The 20635-nt window shown below is 45.0% G+C and overlaps 1 protein-coding gene across 12 annotated transcripts in view; it reads right to left on the reverse strand.

Moving 5' to 3' along the window:
• Positions 1–1225: 1225 nt before the first annotated feature.
• Positions 1226–20635, reverse strand: part of CPEB1 (cytoplasmic polyadenylation element binding protein 1) — a 55477-nt gene continuing 36067 nt past the window's right edge. For 9 of the 12 annotated variants that reach the window (XM_081170037.1, XM_081170040.1, XM_081170030.1 and 6 more), the window contains 6 exons: positions 18023–18127; positions 10200–10336; positions 8074–8272; positions 6386–6480; positions 4038–4118; positions 1226–2620 (listed from right to left, as the gene is read on the reverse strand). In XM_081170037.1, the coding sequence (XP_081026163.1) occupies positions 2510–2620; positions 4038–4118; positions 6386–6480; positions 8074–8272; positions 10200–10336; positions 18023–18127 (728 nt within the window). In that variant the 3' untranslated portion in view covers positions 1226–2509. The remainder of the gene's footprint in view (positions 2621–4037; positions 4119–6385; positions 6481–8073; positions 8273–10199; positions 10337–18022; positions 18128–20635) is intronic. The other 3 variants (XM_081170035.1, XM_081170033.1, XM_081170036.1) reach the window with 2 other exon arrangements.

Genomic DNA, 20635 nt, shown 5'->3' on the forward strand with positions numbered 1-20635 from the left:
CAGTGCTAAAGGACTCCCCAACAACCTGGTTCGATTACTCCAACTACTGTAGGGACCAGCTGGGAGGTTATGATGAAATGAGACACATCCCAAGTAGTGTATTTCCAGTGAGGAGGATGCAGAAAGGCACTGCTTGTGGGCTTGCCCACACTGCTTGTCAAACACTGCTTGTGGGCTTGTCATCCGGTTGGCCGCTGTGAGAACAAGATGTTGGACAAGATGGGTCACTGGCCTGATATAGCAGTCACTCGGTTTATCAGTGTTTGATCTAGGGAAGGGTTTGTACCAACACCTGATCAATGAGGAATTTGTCAGCAAATGGCAGAAAACCATGGCTAAAAAAGCCACCTCTATTGGTCTGTCACCCCTCCCCAACTGTATTACCTGGGTTATGAAGGCACCCTAAAGACGTTAAAGCAAAGATTATGGGACAATGCACACAGTGACTTGCGATCTCAAATCACACGCAGGTCTGTAGTCCGCTGGCAGTAGGAGTACAATATGGGTATGTCTTTAAGTTAACATCTTACATTAAAAACCTGACAGTACCAAATTATCGAAGGTTATTCTCCAAAGCCAGACTAAACGTCTTTCTTTCTGCAGTGTTGGATGGCAGGTTGAGAGGAGTTCCCTACCAGTACAGACTTTGCTTGTGTGCTCAAGACATCAATTTCATAAAACATATTTTGTTGCACTGTGCAAAATATAAGCAAGCCAGGGCTGAACTGATACTACCCTTGCTGGTACCTTTCCCGGGAAAATCAGAGGCTCACTATGTCAGGTTCCTATTGGAAGACAGGACAAACGCTAGAACATTAGCAGTGGCAAAGTTTTTATCGGTGGTTGCAAGAACCAATGATCCCTATATTCTGAACAAAATGCTTGTTTAACCTGGAGGTAGTCTGTTATGAATTGTGTATTGCTTTGTAACGATTTGTTGGGTCTCTGGACCGTAATAAAGGTTGATGATGATATAGCAGGCTTTTATGTTCTTAGCATCCTGTTCTCAGTGACCAGCCAGAAGTCTGTGGGAAACCCTCAAGCTGGGCTGGAGAACAAGTGTCCCTTCTTCTATCAATGTCATGTTTCTCTGTATCAAAAATGCAAAAAAGAAGGGAGGGGAAAGTGGCTCGTTTTGTTTTGTTTAAAAGCCTGTTTAGAAGCTTCCAAAACACACACATTCTCTCTCACGCACACCCTCAAAGGAAAAAAGTGCACCTGAGGATTTGCTGCAACGTGTTTAATTATGTGCCAAGAACGACATCACAGCTTACTCCACGCATCTGTAGGAGAGTGCAGTCTTGCCTGCATATACTACAATGAGGTAGAGACTTCACATACTGCTTCACAAAACCCCACAAAGAGCAGCTGGAATATGCAACATCAGCTCAGCAGGAAGAAGGGAGAACTTAGGACACTGGTTCTTTGGCACACAGCTTCCAAAAGAGGGGAAATAATAAAACAAAATCAAAACTTCAACTCCCAGCACGATCTACGGGCTGTGCTGCTGGCTTGACTACATTCCTTAAGGGTACCCTCTTGTTTCCTCAGAACAGAAAAGGGCTCCCACTAAAGCACAGCCCTTTAAACCAGCTCAGTTATAAAAAGAAAATTGAAGTCTTGAAACTTTGTGATTAAAAACCTTTATCAAGCCCCCTTAGTGCAACTTAAAGTGCAACGAACTATATACAGCAGCTCGAAGTTCCGTTTATCCGGTCCAGTTTCAAAATCCAAAAATCCTATCCTTCTGGGTTGCAAATACTGCTATTCACAACTGGTAAACTTCATTTTTTTTTAAACTTGAACAGCTCCCAGACACAAGTTGCAATGATGTTAAAAGCTGCCAGGAAAGGAAAAAAAAATCTCGTCTCAAACGACTTAAAAACCATTTCAAGAGTGTAAAAAGGAACTGGTAAAAATCCTGGAGCGTAAAATATGAAATATGATTTGGTTTAAGTGAAGAACAAAGTCTCCTTGTTGTTACAGTAAAAAACTCCAGCTGAACAATCTGTGTATGCCGTTCAGATGGGGGGGGGGTTAAATGAATGGAAAGGCACTGTATGGCAACTGCAAAAAAACTGAGCCAATGAGACCTGCACTATTACCATCAGTATTGCAAGGAAGATAAAAAAGGGCCCTTGATAAATAAGAAACCGAGGCGAAGGCATCTGCATCAAACACCTTCTCAACACATGGTCCTTGGCGCTTCTCAGCAGCAACAAGGAACCAAAGTCTGGGAACTGCAGAATCATTTGAGGGGCCCTCCCCTCTGAAAAAATCCCCAAACAAACCCTCGACAAAAAAAAATTCACTGTGCATTAGTGCAGAAACAAATAAAGACCAGCAAGTGCAAACGTGAAGGCAAGATTCCCCGTTAGTCCTTCTGACGGGCACCCCAAGCCTGGGTGTGGCACCGGCAAACATCTCCGGGCTCTCTTCCGGTGGCGGGTGAACAGGAGAACTTCCTCCTGCAGCGACTGCAGTGGCTCCTGGTGCCCCCACCTCTGCTCTAGCTGGAGTCTCTGTTCTTCTGGTTGCGCATCAGTGGGCGGTGGTGATGCAACATCTCAATGGAATGTTTCCAATGCCAGCAGGTGCGACAGAAGTACTTGAAGCAGACCTATGCAGAGGGGTGGGAGGGTGGGAAGAGAGACGGGGATCAAGAAGCATCAGTCTGGCTCCATGAGATGCTCCGACACGCAGCAGGAACGGGGTGGTGGCGGTGGTTTTAACCGTAAGATTATAGAATTTTGCTTACACACTTACACCCACCCACCCACACCCCAGGGATATAAAAGGAACTTATTTCAATCTCTGGCTGGAGCGCCAACAAGGTTACCTTATTATTCTGGAATGCAATTTATCAAGAGCTATCAGATAATTAGAGCACATTCAAAAATCTCCTCAGTTATCCCTACTAAATGTGTGGACAGATACTACGAAGGCATTTTGCCAAAAGGAAGTTCTGACATGGGAGCTGCCCACTGCCAGGATCTCGATAGCACAACAACAGAAGGGTTAAGACACCTGAATTTCCTGGATTATAGATAGGCTACCTTTCCAAGCCTATCTAGGAGAAGGATAACCCTGACTCCAAACCTCTGCTGCCTTGCGAGAGAAGGCAAAGGAGTAAACCATACTCATATCCAGAGTGGAACTTCTAAGGTGGCTGGATGGCGCCTTGAATGCCGCCTCCTGGCAATTGCTGCAGCAAAGCTGGTGCCAAATGCATTGCTCTGCTTTTCTTTGGACCGTATCAGGGGGCCTTGTCCTGGGCTGCAGCGGTCTGACTTCACCCCTGGAGGTGCACTCCATTGTCTCTCGAGACAGAGGGATGCCAACAACTTCCAATAGCCCCATCAAGCATGGGCCAATGGGCAGGGATGATGGGAGCTGCACGTCAACACCTGGAGGGCCAGAAGTTCCCCACACCTGCTAGACACGTACGCCAAAAGCTTGCCTCCTACCATCACAAAACAAAAAGTTTGGGCTGGGAGTTAGGGAGACATCCAGCTCTTCATCCATGAAAAGCCTGCCAAGAAGTTGAAAAGAGGTTGCCCTTGGGCAAGTGGAGACTATTCTCATATATGTTGGTTGCTGTCCTTTGGAGTATCTGAGGTTGCCTTATACAGCATTGGACGATTCGTCTTTCTAGGTCAGTACTGTTTACAATGACTGGCAGTAGTTCTCCAGGGTTTATGAGAGGGACCCTTCCCCAGTCCTATCTGGAGATGCCAGGGATCCAACTTGAGACCTTTGGCATGCATGCAAGCAACGCAGATACACTGAGCTACAGCCCTTCTCACCGCTAATTAAACAGAACACAGGACACCAACGACAGCTGCTTCACCTGTGCAACAGAGCAGCTTCCACTCACTCCAAAGATGGTGAAAATGGGCAGACATTTTAAAAGGGGGCAAAGGGGAAGGAGCCCTCAAGAAGTTTGTTCTGTGCACTACAGGAGAGTGGGTGGGGTAGGAAATGCGGCTCCTTCAATCAGGTCTAAGGTGGACGGGGGTAAAACCCAAGAGCCTTACCTGGTCTCTGCAGAAGAAGGGACCTGGTTGAGACCTGCAGATCTGACACATGGCATCCTCCAGGTATGGATCAATCTGAACCTGCCCCGGAAGTAAGGAAAGGAAATTAAAGCCAGAGGGAAGGAGCCCAGGGGATGAAGCAGCACAGCTGGAGTTCACAGTGCAGTCTTAATGGTGAGAGGGGGGAAGAAGAAACAGGGGCATGCACTTCAGAGGAAACAAGCAGGAGCAAAGGCTGAAAGAGTTCTGAGTCTCCTACGAAAGCAGCTGCAAGGGTTTGATGTTGAAGAAGACCAGTGCTACTGTCAGATTCATCTGGCTAAAGCAGGCATAGGCAAACACGGCCCTCCAGATGTTTTGGGACTACAACTCCCACCATCCCTGACCACTGGTCCTGTTAGCTACAGATGATGGGAGTTGTAGTCCCAAAACATCTGGAGGGCTGAGTTTGCCTATGCCTGGACTAAAGCTTTGCTTTCATTTCATCCACTGGAGAAGTCTGCCCCTTTCCCCAGAAGAGGACCACGGGGTAGTGGTCTCTGCACGGAACATGAAAATCAACTAGGTGCAGCCTCCCATAATATGTATCCCAAGAGTGGATGGCTTGTTTATTATACACATTCGTCATAGTGGCTTCTGAGGTACTAAAGCCAGTTTGGAGACTGACTGGCAGACTTGTTTTAGTAACTGCGTAAGGAGAAAAAGATCGCCCTTTCCCAGCATACTTGGAACACAGAAAGCTGCTGGAGTCGGACACATGGTCCATCAAGATTGCAATTGCCTACAATGATTGCTAGCAGCTCTCCAGGGTCCCTCCTGCGAGGGATTGAACTTCAGACCATCTGCACACAAGGCAGATGCTCTACCACTGCGCCACAGCCCTTGCCTCTTCTACTCCCACCATTTCTTTGCTCAAACAGGGTTTTCTGCAGGCCTGGGGAGGGCCTGCCACAGACTCCATCTACAAAGGCTGTTCCGGAAGGAGAAAAACAGCTCTTTTTGGTGCCTGTTATATGAAGAACCGTCTGTGCTTACTTGAGGTTAATGCACCCTTTTTTGAGGCCTTATTACAACGCGGCTGCTTTGGTAAGATTTTAATCAGGAGCGAAAGGTAACGTTTTGACGCTTAGCTTCCTTAACACAGCTATTCTCTGCAATCCTAAATTATGAAAGGGATGATAAGGAATTTCTTGAAATAAATGCCTTTACAAGCTTGCTAGTGTGGATATAAATATATTATGAAACATGTTTGATGTATTTATGACGGTTTCTGATGCACCTATATATTGATCTGTTTACTGTTCCCACGAGCTACTTAAGAGCACACTTTGGAAAACCAGCATATAATAAGCTTGATGATGCTAAGATTCCTGGAATATCCAACCTCCTCTGCAATGCTGGAAGAAGATCTCTGCCAGGAAGAGACAGTACTGAGATAGGTGAACCAGTGGCCCAACTCCTCGTGCCTTATATCTGCTATTTCCCCCCCCAGCTCCCTGCTTACTTACTGAAATCAGTATTTAGGGGAAGAAGTCCTACTAGCTTACCGTATTTTTTGCTCTATAACACGCACCTGACCATAACACGCACGTAGTTTTTAGAGGAGGTAAACAAGGAAAAAAATATTCTGGGAGGGAGGGAGGGAAGGAAGGAAGGAAGGAAGAGAGAGGGGGAGCTCACATTTGTGCCGCTGCCTTGCCTCGAACCGGAGCAAAAAGAGGAGGAGACGCAGGGACACGAGCCTTGTAAGCCGCTTTGTTTGAATTTACCGGTGAGGTGCAGGGGGAGGGACGGGAGGGGATGCCCTCTTTGTCCCTCCTTCCGGCTCATTGTAAAGAAAGCAGAGTAAGAGCCGCTTACATGTGTGTAAGCGGCTCTCCCTTTGCTTGAATTACAGTCAGCCCATCAGACTATAAAGTCACCTCGCCAAAAAGCCATAGAGCAGGCAGACACGGAGAAAGAGAGGCTCTCCCTTCTCACACCTTGGCTTTTACACACTGCACACAGCTTTTGCCGGCTGCAGGCAGACACGGAGAAAGAGAGGCACCTCTCCGAAAAGCCTGCAAGAGCGACTGCTCCCGCTTGCATTCGCTCCATAATGCGCACACACATTTCCCTTTACCTTTGGGGGGGGGACTGAGTGTTATGGTGCGAAAAGTACGGTAATTCCTATTCACATCCCAGCTCTAGCAAGCTCTTGCTCTCTGCTGATGTCCCCCCAGGATATATATTGCATCCCACATAGAATCTCTGTTCTATTTCTAGGGACTATGCAACAGCACCCACTTTAGGGATCCTTGCCAATAAGCACAACAAAGGAGCTTGTCTTTTCCTTTCGTGCCTCTCACCTTTTTTGTAAACTTGGTTGTTTTGATCTCCACAAATGCAGCACTCACTGCTTTCAGATAGCTGCGCTGGTTGTTGAAGGTGACACGGCCAGATCCTGAAACAAAACCCAGCCCATTAGTGCAGTGCGCAGCTCCAAGGAAAGATCCTGATACGCATCTACCAGCATAGTAATGCAAGGCTTATGAGTCAGCACGAATGTGACTTGCTTGCCAAGGTCTACCACAGCAGGGAGGGAGAGGGGGTTCAGAGGTTAATGGAGGGGAGGGATGCTTGAGGAATTCAATCTTTGCAAATTCCTATACGGAACGTCCTGATCTGCAACCCACAGACTAATGTGTAGATTGGAACCTAGCCACCAACAGATTTCACACGACAGCAGCAAGGCGACCCGCCTCTCCCCTTTATTCTCACAACCAAGCGGAGATTTGAACCAGAATCTTCCAAGTCCTAGCTCTTAAGTGCTACATCACTCTTTTTTTAAGTGATTTAGACTTCTTCAACAGTGCAGATTAATGTGGAAAAAGAACGAAACTATGGGTAAACACACGAGAAGGTGACACTGGCCCGAAATAGTCAGATTTATCTATTTCCAGTAGCAGCCTGCTGCCTATTCATCTTGACGAACTATACTCAAGAGACTTCTAGTGCTGAATGGACGGTTCAAAGCCTTTCAAGTTAAAAGCTAAAATAATGCTGTATAGATTTACAGCAAGGGAAGCTAACCTGTGACTCTCCAGTTATTGTTAAGATTTCAGCTCCCACCAGAACCAGCCAGCATGGCCAATTGCCAGGGATGATGAGAGCCATCAAGTCAAACAACATCTGGAAGGGCAAAAGTTAGCCACACCTGATTTATACCATCACCATCATGATAACCTGAGGCAGTGATCAAAAGCTACAAAGCAGGCAAGTCTTTGGCTGGAACAGCCTACCCAGAGGGCTGTTTAAAGGGCTGTTATCCAACGTTCTCTGTCCAGCGGGTGGCTGTGTTTTAACGCTGCACAACGGTGGAATCAAATGCAGCGGCTGCGCTAGCAGAAACTCGTTGCCTTGCAGAATGTGCAATCTGCTGGGAAACAAACTTAACAACAACCTTCTCGTGCACTGTCTTGCAGAACACCATCCCGAAGCCACAAAATACTGCCAGTGGAACAAGGGAACCACCAAGGGTCTTTAACTTAGCACTACGTGGAATACAAAACAAAGTGACCACCAACCTTTTCCCCAGTCATGCTATCCAGCAGTAATATGCCACCCTGTGCAAGGCCATTTGACACCCTCCCCACAACCCTCATGGCACTGGCTTAAGCCAGGCTTGGGGAAAGAGGCGTGAGACTCTGGCAGGGTCCCAAAATCCACCCACCTCTGTCCCAGAGCCTGATAAGTGCTTGCCCAGCTTTGGGAAGGAGGTAGGAGGACTCTAGAACTCTGCCAGAGCCCTCATGCCTCTTTCCCAAAGTGGACAAGCACTGAGAAGGCACCCTTTTCAGCTGCGCATCTGGTGCGCCCGCACCACTCGCATTGCCCTAAAATTGCCTCTGTATCCAGGGTCTTCAACTTAGCCATTCAACACCCTTTTCAATTACAAGGTACCATCTGTACCTATTTTAGGCCATGATAAGGTACCACCAAAAGGCCCAGAAACCAACAGAATATGAACGAATAGTCGTTGATTAGCCTCACTTACCAATAGGATACTTGTGCTTGTCTGTGTCGATACCTGCATACACGACGCCAGCAAACAGGTCATTGAGGATCCCTGCTAAAGCTTCGGCATTGAGCATCCCATGAAGAGCTCCCACGAAGACTGTTTTGCCAGGGTCAAGCCTCTGGGTGGGGCTGCGCACAAAGTTGCTGTCTGCCAGGACCCATGGGATCACTTGTACCTGAAGTCACCCAAGAGAAAACCGTGTTCGAGTCGAGTCCACAAGCCAAGGATCCTCCCCCTTTGAAAAACCAACCAACTTATTTCTAAGTGCACCTCAAATGGTCTTCCCATGCCCTGATGCCAAGTGCACTTCAACCACTGTAACCTTCCAAACCGCTGAGTCAACACACAAATGGCTGCTCTTACATTCAGACTATCTGACTTTTGTACAACTGGCCTTTGGTCAAAGGTGCCCTGTTGGGATCTGAGCTATTAGAGACACAAACTAAGCTGATGGGAACTGTAGTCAAAACCCCTGTTGTGGAAGGCACAATGCCTAGTTCTGGGCACCACAATTTAAGGAGGATGTCGACAAGCTGGAACATGAGCAGAGGATGGACGTAGGAGCTGTTCAACATGGGAATGGTCTCCCTTGGGAGGTTGTGGACTCTCCTTCACTGGAGGTTTTTAAGCAGAGGTTGGATGGCCATCGGATCATGGATGCCTTAGCCAAGATTCCTGCATTGCAGTGGGTTGGACTAGATGACCACTGGGGTCCCTTCCAACTCTACTATTTGAAGATTCCATGGAAGCCAGGAGATGGCTAAAGAATAGTTCTTTTATTCCACTTCCCAATTCTGGTACACTACTCTATTTCAACCGAATATTGTGTCCTCTTAACAAGGGGGCTGCAGTCTCCTTTCCATTCAGTTCCTCTATGCAGTTAAAAGCATATTCTGCCTTAAAGACTGCATTTATTACGCATTCCCTGAGAACAGCAGGGTTGGCATGACCCAGTGATAACATATGCTTGCACCATGGAAACAATACTTTGCAAGCAGTACATTTATGCAACACTTGCCCAGAGTATAGTAGAGCCAAGATATGTGACTGAAGCAGCAACACAAGATGTAGTCGTAGCCCTAATCCTTTGTAAAACTGCCCAACCCAATCTCACAAGGGTCACGCCATCTAAATTGAGCATCCCACTTGAACACCTGAATTCAACTAGGGACAGAGGTAACTTGTTATAGATGTGTGGTGCTAGTATCTTAGGGATGGCTTGCTTAGCAGAACACAACCTTGCCCTTAATTTGGGACATGCAAATAAAACACAGAAGGGGGACTGAGCATCCTGCTGGTGTGTTTGCAACCCGCTCATCTGACTGGGCTACCCCAGCCACTCTGGGTGGCTTCCAACAAAATATAAAACACAGTGAGACATCAAACATTAAAAAAACTTCCCTATATAGGGCTGCCTTCAGATGTCTTCTAAATAAAAAATATTTGTATTTTTTGTGGCTGGTTGCCAGCACATATCCAGCCATCTCTCCGCAACCACAGGCACTAGAAACAATATTTAAAGAAGCTATCTTCAAGATGATACTATACAATACATGCTGAATACACACACACACCACTGGCAATGTCACAGGGCAAGAAAGCAGAAGCCAACCAGCAACGGGATGCATTCTTCATGGTTTTACTGCTTGTGCAGCCATCCTATTGGAGAAGATCAATGAGGAGCCTTGCTGCCAATTATGTCAACGCAGAGTCACAAGCAACCTCTTCCAGCATCTATCACACTCCACAACACATTACCCACCCTCTGACCCACTGGCAACACAAACCATGTGCTTAGAGACCTTCAGAACCAGCACTTTTCCAAATGCGCCACTTTCTATCCCTCTCTCTCTTCCTATCTAAAAGCTGCATGTGTTTGGAGTCAACAACTATGCAACATATGGCACAAGCAGCCTTTGTGCAAACTGGGAGCAAATCCACCCATCACCGAGGGTAGCTGCCTATGCAGAAGTCACCCTGGAGAACGAGAGGCCGCTGCCAGTGCTTCGAAGGCAATACATGGCTCCTAAATAAAGCAATACGAGGTTATAGCCACCCAACTGGGTGCCTTGTTTGGACTGCACAGTGGCACATCCTCTCACCTCTTTGCAGCGCATCCTGCGGCTGGACATCTTGAAATAGTACTCGCTCAGGCCACTGGGACTCAGCACATCGCGGGAGCAGTTCTGGAGCAGAGCACGCACAGATTTCTCTGATTCAAACACCAGATATGCATAGCCTTGGGTGGAAGACAAGAAATTTACTTGGAACGCAGGGTGCAAGCATGTTCCCTTCTTCCCTTGGGAGTGTTTTTGCAGTGCAGTTCGTGTTAAGAATTACCCAGTTGTACTCAATGACCCGACTTAGTTCAACAGTGACCAGTTTGATGTTTTGGGGATGCTCAAAAGCAATGCCAGTCTCCTGCTTGCCTGCTGGTTCATCAGGCAGGCTGCCTCTGAACATTGAGGCTCCATTTACATCTATCAGTGGCTCATGAGCCCTCTTCTCAATGCATTTGAAAGTGCAGGATCAGAGAAAGACAACCTTTTGTCTATATACCACTTTCCACCACTGCATAGAGATGGGGGGAAATAATGATATTAGGCTATCTTCTTGCAATGTACAGAATCTCATTCCTTTTCACCGCTTCCATTAATGGAAGATGGAAGAGTTGGGTCAACTGAGCAATTCTTAGGCACAGCAGAGATTGAAATCCTCTACTCCAGACCGTCGCATTTGCCAGAGACACAATTTTCTCCCCATTAAGTACTCAAATGGTGCACAAAGACTGCAGTGCCAAGCAATCCAGGGTGCTTGCAAACCGTAAGAAGTGAGCTTTTTCGTTTTGCTAAGACAGTGCTATTTCTAGACCCTGTTCTGAGCTAACAGCGGAAGACAGTCCCTGTGGGTGGGATAGCCAGGGTGGGATGGCTATGCTGGGGAAACCACTGTGGTATGTCCAACTTCCCATGGCAGGCAGTTGGGGAGAGAAAACAGAATATACTTATCAATGTACTTTTCCCAGAAAAGAGGGCTTGCTATTCCAAGCAGGAGATTCCCCGCTCCCTGCAAAAAGGAGTGTGCACACACTAGCACTGGAGAGAGTCAGCATGTAATTGTGTACTTTAAGTCAACAGAGGTGTATGGGCTAAACTGGTGTCCCTGTGCACACGCCCAATTAACATGTGCATTAGCTGAGCAGTAGCAGCCATAGCTCTGTCTAAAGTAAAGGCAGCTCCCTCTGCCCTAACAGCACCCACTTCCTTCTAAGTACAGCCACCATCACCCCTCTTGGGACCTGCTAGATGTCCTAGACATCATCCCTAACTACTGGGCATCCCTATAGGTCATCCTGGCTAAGCCGATGAGAGTTGTAGCCTGCAACATCTGGAAGGAACCAAAGGGAATGCATCTGAACTGCCCGACGAGTAAGGAACGGTGCCAAAATTGGAGAGAGGGGAGGACTTCCGGTCGGTGCCAGCGCTTAATGGCGGTCCTAGCTCCGAGCTCCGGAGAAGGACTGCTTCGCAAGTTCGGGTCTTACCCGCTACGGCAAGCGGGGGACCCCTAAAATCCCAGGCGCAGAAGCCTGAGAACAAGGAGACTCGGTGGGCACCTTTGCGCCCCCCGGTACCGTGAAAGAGCCTTTTTAAAGGCTACGGATCGACATCGGGAGTGAGCGCGGTGCTGAGAGTCGCTACCCAGCCTGCGAAGTGAAGCCGCGTCGCCATAAGCGGAGAGCGCCGATTCCTTCCTGAAAAGAAATTCGGACTGATTCCCCGTGAGTAAGAACTGAAAAATAACTGGGACTCTTTTACTTTTAAAAATTGGGCTAAAAACGGGGGAGATTTAAACAAAGGAAGTCTGCCTCCCCCCGACTGCATGAAAGCGAAAGCAACGGAACTTCAAACCTGCATCCGTTTAAATCTGTTCTTTGATCAGCTAAACCGGACATTTAAACCTTTGATCTCCCCTCTAGCAAGCAGGGCAGAGGGGAGGCGAATCTGACCATTAACTGCATGACTTATTTGGAGGAAAAAAAAACATCTGCTGTCTCATCTGTTTGATTTTACGAAACGGCCTGCCTTTTTAGTACACTGAACTGACTTTTCCCTGTGAAGTGATACTTTGATACAAAGTCTTTACACTGCCTGACTATTGTATATCACAAGAAGAAACAGTATAAATTGGGCAACTGTGGCAATTTGATTTAGTAACATTGGCTTGGACTGTGTTAATTTCCCCTTTTTCTCACTTTTTGGACTGCCTCCTTTGTTTTGGTACTTGGAAATTTTGTTCTATGGCCATTTTGATTTGCTCCCTCTAGAGGATAAAGTAAAGTTCGGCACGGCTTAAGACAGTGGAATTTTCCAAGGGAGAACAAATCCCGTGGGAATTGACCTTGACATGAGTGGCCCACAAGAAGAGATAGTGACAAGAGCCAAGATCAAGCAACAACAGCAACAACAACAGCTGCAGCTGCAACAGGCAAAGAAAAGAGGTTCAATTTCAGGCGCATCAGCCGGATCAGCAGGAACAACAGGTCAAGACAAAGGAGCAGCCGTCTCTATGGAAGCTGTGACAGAGGCCTTGCTCAAGATAAACCAAACCCTGGAGTCTTTGACAAAACAGACTTCAGAGAATACACAAAAATTAACAGAAATATCAGCAAGATTGAATCAGAATACAGAATCTATAAATAGATTGGTAGAGGAGAACGCCACCACGCGCCAAATTGCCGAGGAGGCCAAAGCCACTGCCGGAGAGACACAGGAGAAGCTAGAACCCCTTGCCAAGAAGGTCTATGAGCATGATGCAACATTGGCCTTGTGGGACTTACAGAGGAAAGAGAGAAATTTAAAATTAAGACTGATTCCGGAGAACGAAAGAGACAGCCTTGTGGAATACTTGACACGGGAGTTTGTGAATTGTTGGGACCTTGAGGAAGACGAATTTAAAATTACGACTGCCTTCAGATTGGGTAAAAAGCAAGATAGAAAGACACCGAGAGACTGTTTGATTACACTTAGATCCAAGGAGGAAAGAGACAAAATATTAGGATTACACTTCGAAAAGGCCCTGCAAATTGGAAACTCAGCTGTACAGATCTTTAAAGACATCCCAAAATACATTCTGGACTTAAGAAACTTTTACAAGGACCTGGTTCTCTTGCTAAAGAAGAACACTATTCGCTTTAGGTGGGAGTTCCCACAAGGACTGTCATTTGACTACAAGGCAAAGAAAGTGAAAATAAAGACAATTCAAGACAAAGACAAATTTTTGGCAAGATACCAGGAGGATTTACAGAAGGGGACTGTGGACGTACTTGCAGAACAGAGGAGAGCATTGGACATCTTGAATCTCTTGCCTGGACAAAAATCATTACCATCAGAAGAAGAGCAACAACTTGGAGCTGTTGGAGGAGTCTTAAGAAAATAACAAGATGGCTCTGCAATTCCTTAGTTGGAATTGTAATGGGCTCAATGGGCCTTTGAAGAGAAGACAAGTATTTCATATATTGAATAAAGAGCAATTGGACTTGATATGCTTACAAGAAACTCACATAACCAGAGCCCATAGGAGATTACTTTCAAATAAAAGGCTAGGACAAGAATTTATCTCATCAGATAAAGTTAAGAAGAGAGGAGTTGTAATATATGTGAAGGAGAAATGGGCTCCAAAAATGATATTCAAAGATGAACAAGGGAGATATCTGGCTGTGGAGATACAAGTACATGGAGAAAAATTCTTAGTTGTTGGAATTTATGCACCAAATGAAGGCAAATCTGACTTCTTTAAGAGACTTCATGAAACCTTGACGGACTATTTGGATTACAATATGATAATCATGGGAGACATGAATGGCGTGGTCTCCACTAATATGGACAAGGCACAAAGATTAACAGTCACTAAAGAAGGGAGACTCCCTAAGACTTTTTTCGAAATGACAGAAAATATGGACTTGATAGACATTTGGAGAACAAGGAACCCTCTGGAGAGAGAGGGAACCTTTTTCTCCCAAGCAATGATGACCTGGACCAGAATTGACCAAATTTGGGTTACTAGCGGACTGGCTCCAAAGATTAAGAAAGTGGAAATCTGCCCAAAAACTTGCTCCGACCATAACGCCGTGAAGATGGAGATGAAACCCACAATAACTGGTCAATTTAGATGGAGAATGAATGACACCCTCTTTCGAGATAAGGAGATTCTCACGAAGGCCCAAAAGACCCTAAAAGACTATTTTGAAATAAACTTGAGGACCGACGTCGAGAAAAGAGTGATCTGGGATGCAAGTAAAGCGGTTATGAGAGGACTTTTGATTCAACAAAACTCAATAAAGAGGAAAAAACAAAATGAGAAAAAAGAGAAGATCTTGGAAATGATAAAAGAAGGAGAGAGGAAATTAAGAACAAAACCAAAGTCTCAGGACATTTTAAGAGAGATCAAGTTATATCAAACCCAATATATGGAATTGATGAACCAAGAGATTGAATGGAAGATAAAGCAAATGAAGCAAAAAACTTTTGAATCAGCAAATAAATGTGGTAAACTTTTGGCTTGGCAATTGAAGAAAAGGCAGAAACTAAATACAGTTACAAGCCTAGAGGTGGATGGAAAGAACATATCTAAACCCAATGAAATTAGAAATTGCTTTTTAAGTTATTTCAAAAAACTCTATACTCAAGGCCCGCAAAATGAAGAAGATATAGACAAATTCCTTGGAAGATATGGATTACAAAACATCTCTCAGCAAAGTAAGATGGACTTGAACCAGAGAATCTCAGAACAAGAGATAGAGGCTGCCATTCAGAATATGCAACTGGGCAAATCTCCGGGACCAGATGGATTGACTTCTAGATACTACAAATCGCTGAAGGAATGGTTGATTCAACCATTAAGAGAAGTTTGCAATGAGATCCTTGAGGGAAAAAGGGCACCTGAATCGTGGAAAGAGGCTTACATTTCACTCATACCAAAGTCAGAGACTGAAAAGACCCAACTCAAGAACTACCGCCCAATATCATTGCTCAATGTGGATTACAAAATTTTTGCAGACATTTTGGCAAAAAGACTTAAAAGAGTTTTGATGGAGATGATTCATAAGGACCAAGCAGGCTTTCTCCCTAAAAGACACCTGGCGGACAATGTAAGGAATGTTATAGACATTCTGGAAAAGCTAGAGGTGAATATAAACACTAAAGCAGTATTGATATTTGTAGACGCGGAGAAAGCCTTTGACAATATTTCTTGGAGTTTTATGAAGAAGAATCTGCATAGGATGGGGGTAGGTCCGGGTTTTGAGAATGGTATGGCTGCAATATACTCTGAACAAAAGGCCAAACTGATTGTAAATAATGTGGTGACTGAGGAGCTTAAGATAGAAAAAGGAACACGACAGGGGTGCCCGATCTCCCCATTACTCTTTATTACAGTTCTGGAGGTCTTGCTGAATATGATAAGAAATGACCAGCAGGTTAAAGGTGTGCAGGTCGGAGCTAAACATTACAAATTAAGAGCGTTCGCAGATGACTTAGTATTGACTTTGCAAGAGCCAAACACTAGTACGAAAAAGGTATTAGAAATAATACAACAGTTTGGCCAGGTAGCTGGATTTAAGTTGAACAAGCTAAAAACCAAAGTTTTAGGGAAAAACCTAACAGATATGGAAAAGGAGAAATTTCAAGAGGAAACAGGTTTGACTGTGGTCAAAAAGGTCAAATATCTAGGGGTTTATCTAACATCCAAGAATCAGAATTTGTATAAAGATAACTATGAGAAATGTTGGTCAGAAATCAAAAAAGACTTAGAAATATGGTCAAATTTGAAACTGTCAATGTTAGGCCGAATTGCAGTAATTAAAATGAATGTATTGCCTAGAATGCTATTTTTGTTTCAGACCTTGCAGATTATTGACAAGATGGAATGTTTTAAGAGGTGGCATAAAGATATTTCGAAATTTGTCTGGCAGGGCAAAAAGCCCCGAATTAAATTTAAAATACTGACAGATGCTAAAGAAAGAGGGGGTTTTGCCCTGCCGGACCTAAAATTGTACTATGAGGCAGCAGCTTTTTGCTGGCTCAAAGAATGGATGCTCCTCGAGAATACAGACATTTTGGATCTGGAAGGTTTCAACAATGCTTTTGGTTGGCATGCATATCTTTGGTATGATAAAGTTAACAGTGCCTTCAAAAATCACATTGTTAGAAAAGCATTGTTTAATGTTTGGATAAGATATAAAGATCTATTGGAAAATAAAACCCCTAGATGGGTGTCACCAGTGGAGGCTAATGCTGTGAAAAAACTCAATATGGAGGTCGGATGGCCGAAGTATTGGGAAATCTTAGAACAGGATGGAGATAAGTTTAAATTACAAAGACAGGAAAAATTGAAACATAAAGTGGAAAATTGGTTTCAATACCGTCAAATAATGGAATTTTTTAAACAGGACAGGAAAGTCGGCTTCCAGGTGGAAAAATCAAAATTAGAAACTGAATTGTTAGAACCTATCACTAAGAACTTATCTAGAATGTATAACTTGTTGCTGAAGTGGAATACAGAGGAGGAAACAGTCAAATCAGCCATGATTAAGTGGGCACAGGATGTTGGTCATAACATTATGTCAGACGACTGGGAATGGTTATGGAACACCGGTATCAAATTTACGGCATGTAATGCCTTAAAGGAAAACATTATGAAAATGGTATACAGGTGGTACATGACCCCAGTCAAGCTGGCAAAAATTTATCATTTGCCCGATAACAAATGTTGGAAATGCAAAGAGACTGAAGGTACCTTCTACCACCTTTGGTGGACATGCCCGAAGATTAAGGCTTTCTGGGAAATGATTTATAATGAAATGAAAAAGGTACTTAAATGTACTTTTCCTAAAAAACCAGAGGCCTTTCTCTTGGGCATTGTCGGCCAATTGGTGCCAAAGAAGGACAGAGCTTTTTTCATGTACGCTACAACAGCAGCAAGAATACTCATCGCAAAGTATTGGAAGACACAAGATCTACCCACTCTGGAAGAATGGCAGATGAAAGTGATGGACTATATGACATTGGCAGAGATGACAGGCAGAATCCGTGATCAAGGAAAAGAGACAGCGGAAGAAGAATGGAGAAAATTTAAAAGATATCTTAAGGACTATTATAAACTTAATGAATGTTAGAGTGTTTTGGTTTTTAGGAACAAAGGGATACAGTGACATAAGGTTAGAATATAGAGATGACTAAGATGATTAAGGTTGGAAAGTAACAATTGGGAGTTGCTACAAAATTATGGACATTGGGATGCAGAAAGGGGGGGTATGGGGAAGTCTTAGAAAAGAGGTTTATGAAAATATGTTATGAAATTATACGTGTATGTTTGTTTTCTTAAGTGTTTGTTTGTTTTTTTAAAAAATTTCGTAAAACCAATAAAAATTTTATAAAAAAAAAAATAAAAAAAAAAAAAAAATTGGAGAGAGGGGGAAGTGGGGGAGGGGGGGGGACCGAGCATGGAAGTACTCCAGGTTTCTCAAGACAGAACATTAGGGCTGATGCATCTTGAACATCAGAAGACAAGTCACTTCCCCAAATGCCTTAATGGCAAAGCAAGGTTTTCTGCTTGGCTCAGCAGAAATTCAACTGACTGGGGAGAATGGCGACGACAGCTACGGCTTCCCCAGCACAAATAAACACAAAGCTCTGTTCTTTTCCCTGTGTGACTGCCACCGTGTGAACACCACTGTGTGCAGCCCCTCACCCCGAAAGAGCTGGCAGATTACATTAACGGAAAGAACCTGTGCGCCCAAGTGAGGCCTGTAATCCTATGGTGCTCTACCTGTCCGGTCACCACCATGCAGCCATGCCAGCCCAGCAGCCCACAGTGCTCTCTATACGTAGCATGGATAAAAAGGTTCCTACCATGTCTGTATTACCTTTAGGCATATTACCTTTGGGAGGGTAGCGGGGGTGCTTGCTATCCTTACCAGGCCACTCCACTCTCAGCGAGCCAAACACACGGAAAGTGCTGATCAGACCCGCTGCACAAATGAGAGATTTAGTTTAGAGGGGTAAGAGAGAGAGAAAACCTCAACTCCCGTGCATGGAGTTATGCTCTGGGCATTTTTTTAAAAACCCCCAGTAAAATATAAACATACAGCAATGTAATTAAATAAAACTTCCCCATGGCTCCATCAAACTTTGCATCAATAACGGTTGGCTAACAGATGCGGGTGGCGCTGTGGTCTAAACCAGAGACTAGGGCTTGCCAATCAGAAGGTTGGCGGTTCAGATCCCCGTGACGGGGTGAGCTCCCGTTGCTCAGTCCCTGCTCCTGCCAACCTTGCAGTTTGAAAGCACCTCAAAGTGCAAGTACAGTGGTACTTCGGGTTACAAACACTTTGGGTTATGTGTTTTCAGGTTGCGGACCGTGGAAAACCTGGAAGTACTGGAAGGGTTACTTCTGGGTTTTGCCGCTCTCATGTGTGCAGATGTGCTAAATTGCGCTTTGCGCAGAAGTGCCAAATCGCGTAACGCACATGTGCAGACACAGCGCTGCAGGTTACTAACGCTGCAGGTTGCGGATGTGTCTCCGTCACGGGTTACGTCCGCAATCCAAGGTTCCACTGTAGATAAATAGGTACCGCTCTGGCGGGAAGGTAAACGGCGTTTCCGTGCGCTGCTCTGGTTCGCCAGAAGCAGCTTAGTCATGCTGGCCACATGACCCGGAAGCTGTACGCCGGCTCCCTTGGCCAATAAAGCGAGATGAACGCTGCAACTCCAGAGTTGGTCACGACTGGACCTAATGGTCAGGGGTACCTTTACCTTTAACAGACACATGGGAGGGACAAGCACAGGGGAAAGTTTCCTGGCCAGCAAAGAACCTCAACGGAGGACAATTATGAACCACTGGTAGGAGTGTCACTTTAGGCAGTGGAACTTAATTTTTGACTTCTGAAAATGTCAGTTAATGCCAAATAACAACTAACGATGATGATAACTACAACATAACTGCAAGTACTTGATTTCTATGCTATTTTGCCAAGCAAAACTAAATTTTATTAATTTAACCAAAATCTCTTTTGAAATCCTAAGCTGTGTTACAACTTTTTAGCATCCCTCATTTTTGGAATGTGAAAGCTGAAAAACTCCATTGCAGTAGTAATGTACGAGTTGGTCGGGTCAATCGTTTGGCCACTCAGTGGATTTTGGCAAACTGTGATTTAGACTTCTGTGCTCCATATCTAACCCAAATTCTATTCGCTACTCCTGATATGCGTTTTCTGCCTTCTCATGTAATGACACTTGAATCATTCCCGTTTTTGTGCAATTCAGTACAGCAGCTCTGATATTTTAAGTGGCATTCTGTGAAACACATAACAGCAATTACGTGGGGGACTCCACCGTTAGTGTCTTAATTATTTGCAGAGCCCACACACTTCATGTGAACCTATCTTTATCCTGACTTCCCTTGTAAAGCAGCCTGGGGAAGCCACAGAGAGGGGATTTTTCTTGATATTATCTGTGACTGACTGGTCTCAGTTTGCCCAGAAAGCTTTTTGTCCAGCAGAGGCTTAAATCTGGCTGTCACCAAGCCAAGCCCAATGTTCTAGTCACCACAGTTCACCATCTCATGCTCAGAGCATAAGCGGTACACTATGTCTCTGTTCTAGGCCACAGACCAAGGAAGACGAATATAAGAATATACTTCAATGCATGAAGCTGGCTCATATGGCCTACTTTAACTGGCACTAGCTCTCTCACAAAAGTCTTTTCTGTGCCAAATAATGGTAGATAGCAATGCCAGGGATTTGAGTGTGGGACCTGCTGGGTGCAAAGCGAAGAGGCTTAGTACTGAGCTATGGGGTCTCTCCTATAATTGGTGAACTGCTTCTGGAATTCATGTGGTTCCAAAAACATGTGGTGCTTTTTGGTGTGTGTTTTCTGTGCTTTGTTCTGCTTTGCAGCAATTTTCATGCTGACGTTTCTAAATGTTGCATCATTTTTGGTATTTTTTTTGTATGCTCCTGGGCGGGGGGTGGGTAAGCTTTGCCACCCCCCAAAAAGTAGCTCCTAAATTAAATAACCATAGAATTGTATAGTTGGAAGGGACACTGAGGTCACCTGGTCCAATATCCTGCAGTGCTGGAATCTTTTGCCCAAGATGGGGCTCTCTTGCACCACTGAGCTATCTCCAGGTTTTCAGATAAGCAACACAATACTTTATACTGAAAGCACACTAACTTTAAGAATAGCTAGGCTGAGCAAACAATTGATAACAGAGGCAGCTGTACTAGCTAGCATTGTCAACTGACTAGCTCCAAGAGCAGTTGACCTGAATAGGCCACATCCCTTGAGCCTGTAGACTTGGTATGGGGAGCCTGATGTTGATGCGCTAAAAATCCCTTCATCCATGGCCCGTGCTCATGCTGGCTGGGGCCAACAGTTGAGTTTCCAACACTCCCTGGGGGGTCACAGCTTCCCCACCCATGCCCTGGCGCCCTTGAATAAGAGGCAGATTAAGTCAGGATGAGCTGTTCTGAGGACAG

The sequence above is a fragment of the Podarcis bocagei genome (genome assembly GCF_964188305.1).
Source record: "Podarcis bocagei genome assembly, chromosome: 14".
Taxonomy (NCBI): Eukaryota; Metazoa; Chordata; class Lepidosauria; order Squamata; family Lacertidae; genus Podarcis; species Podarcis bocagei.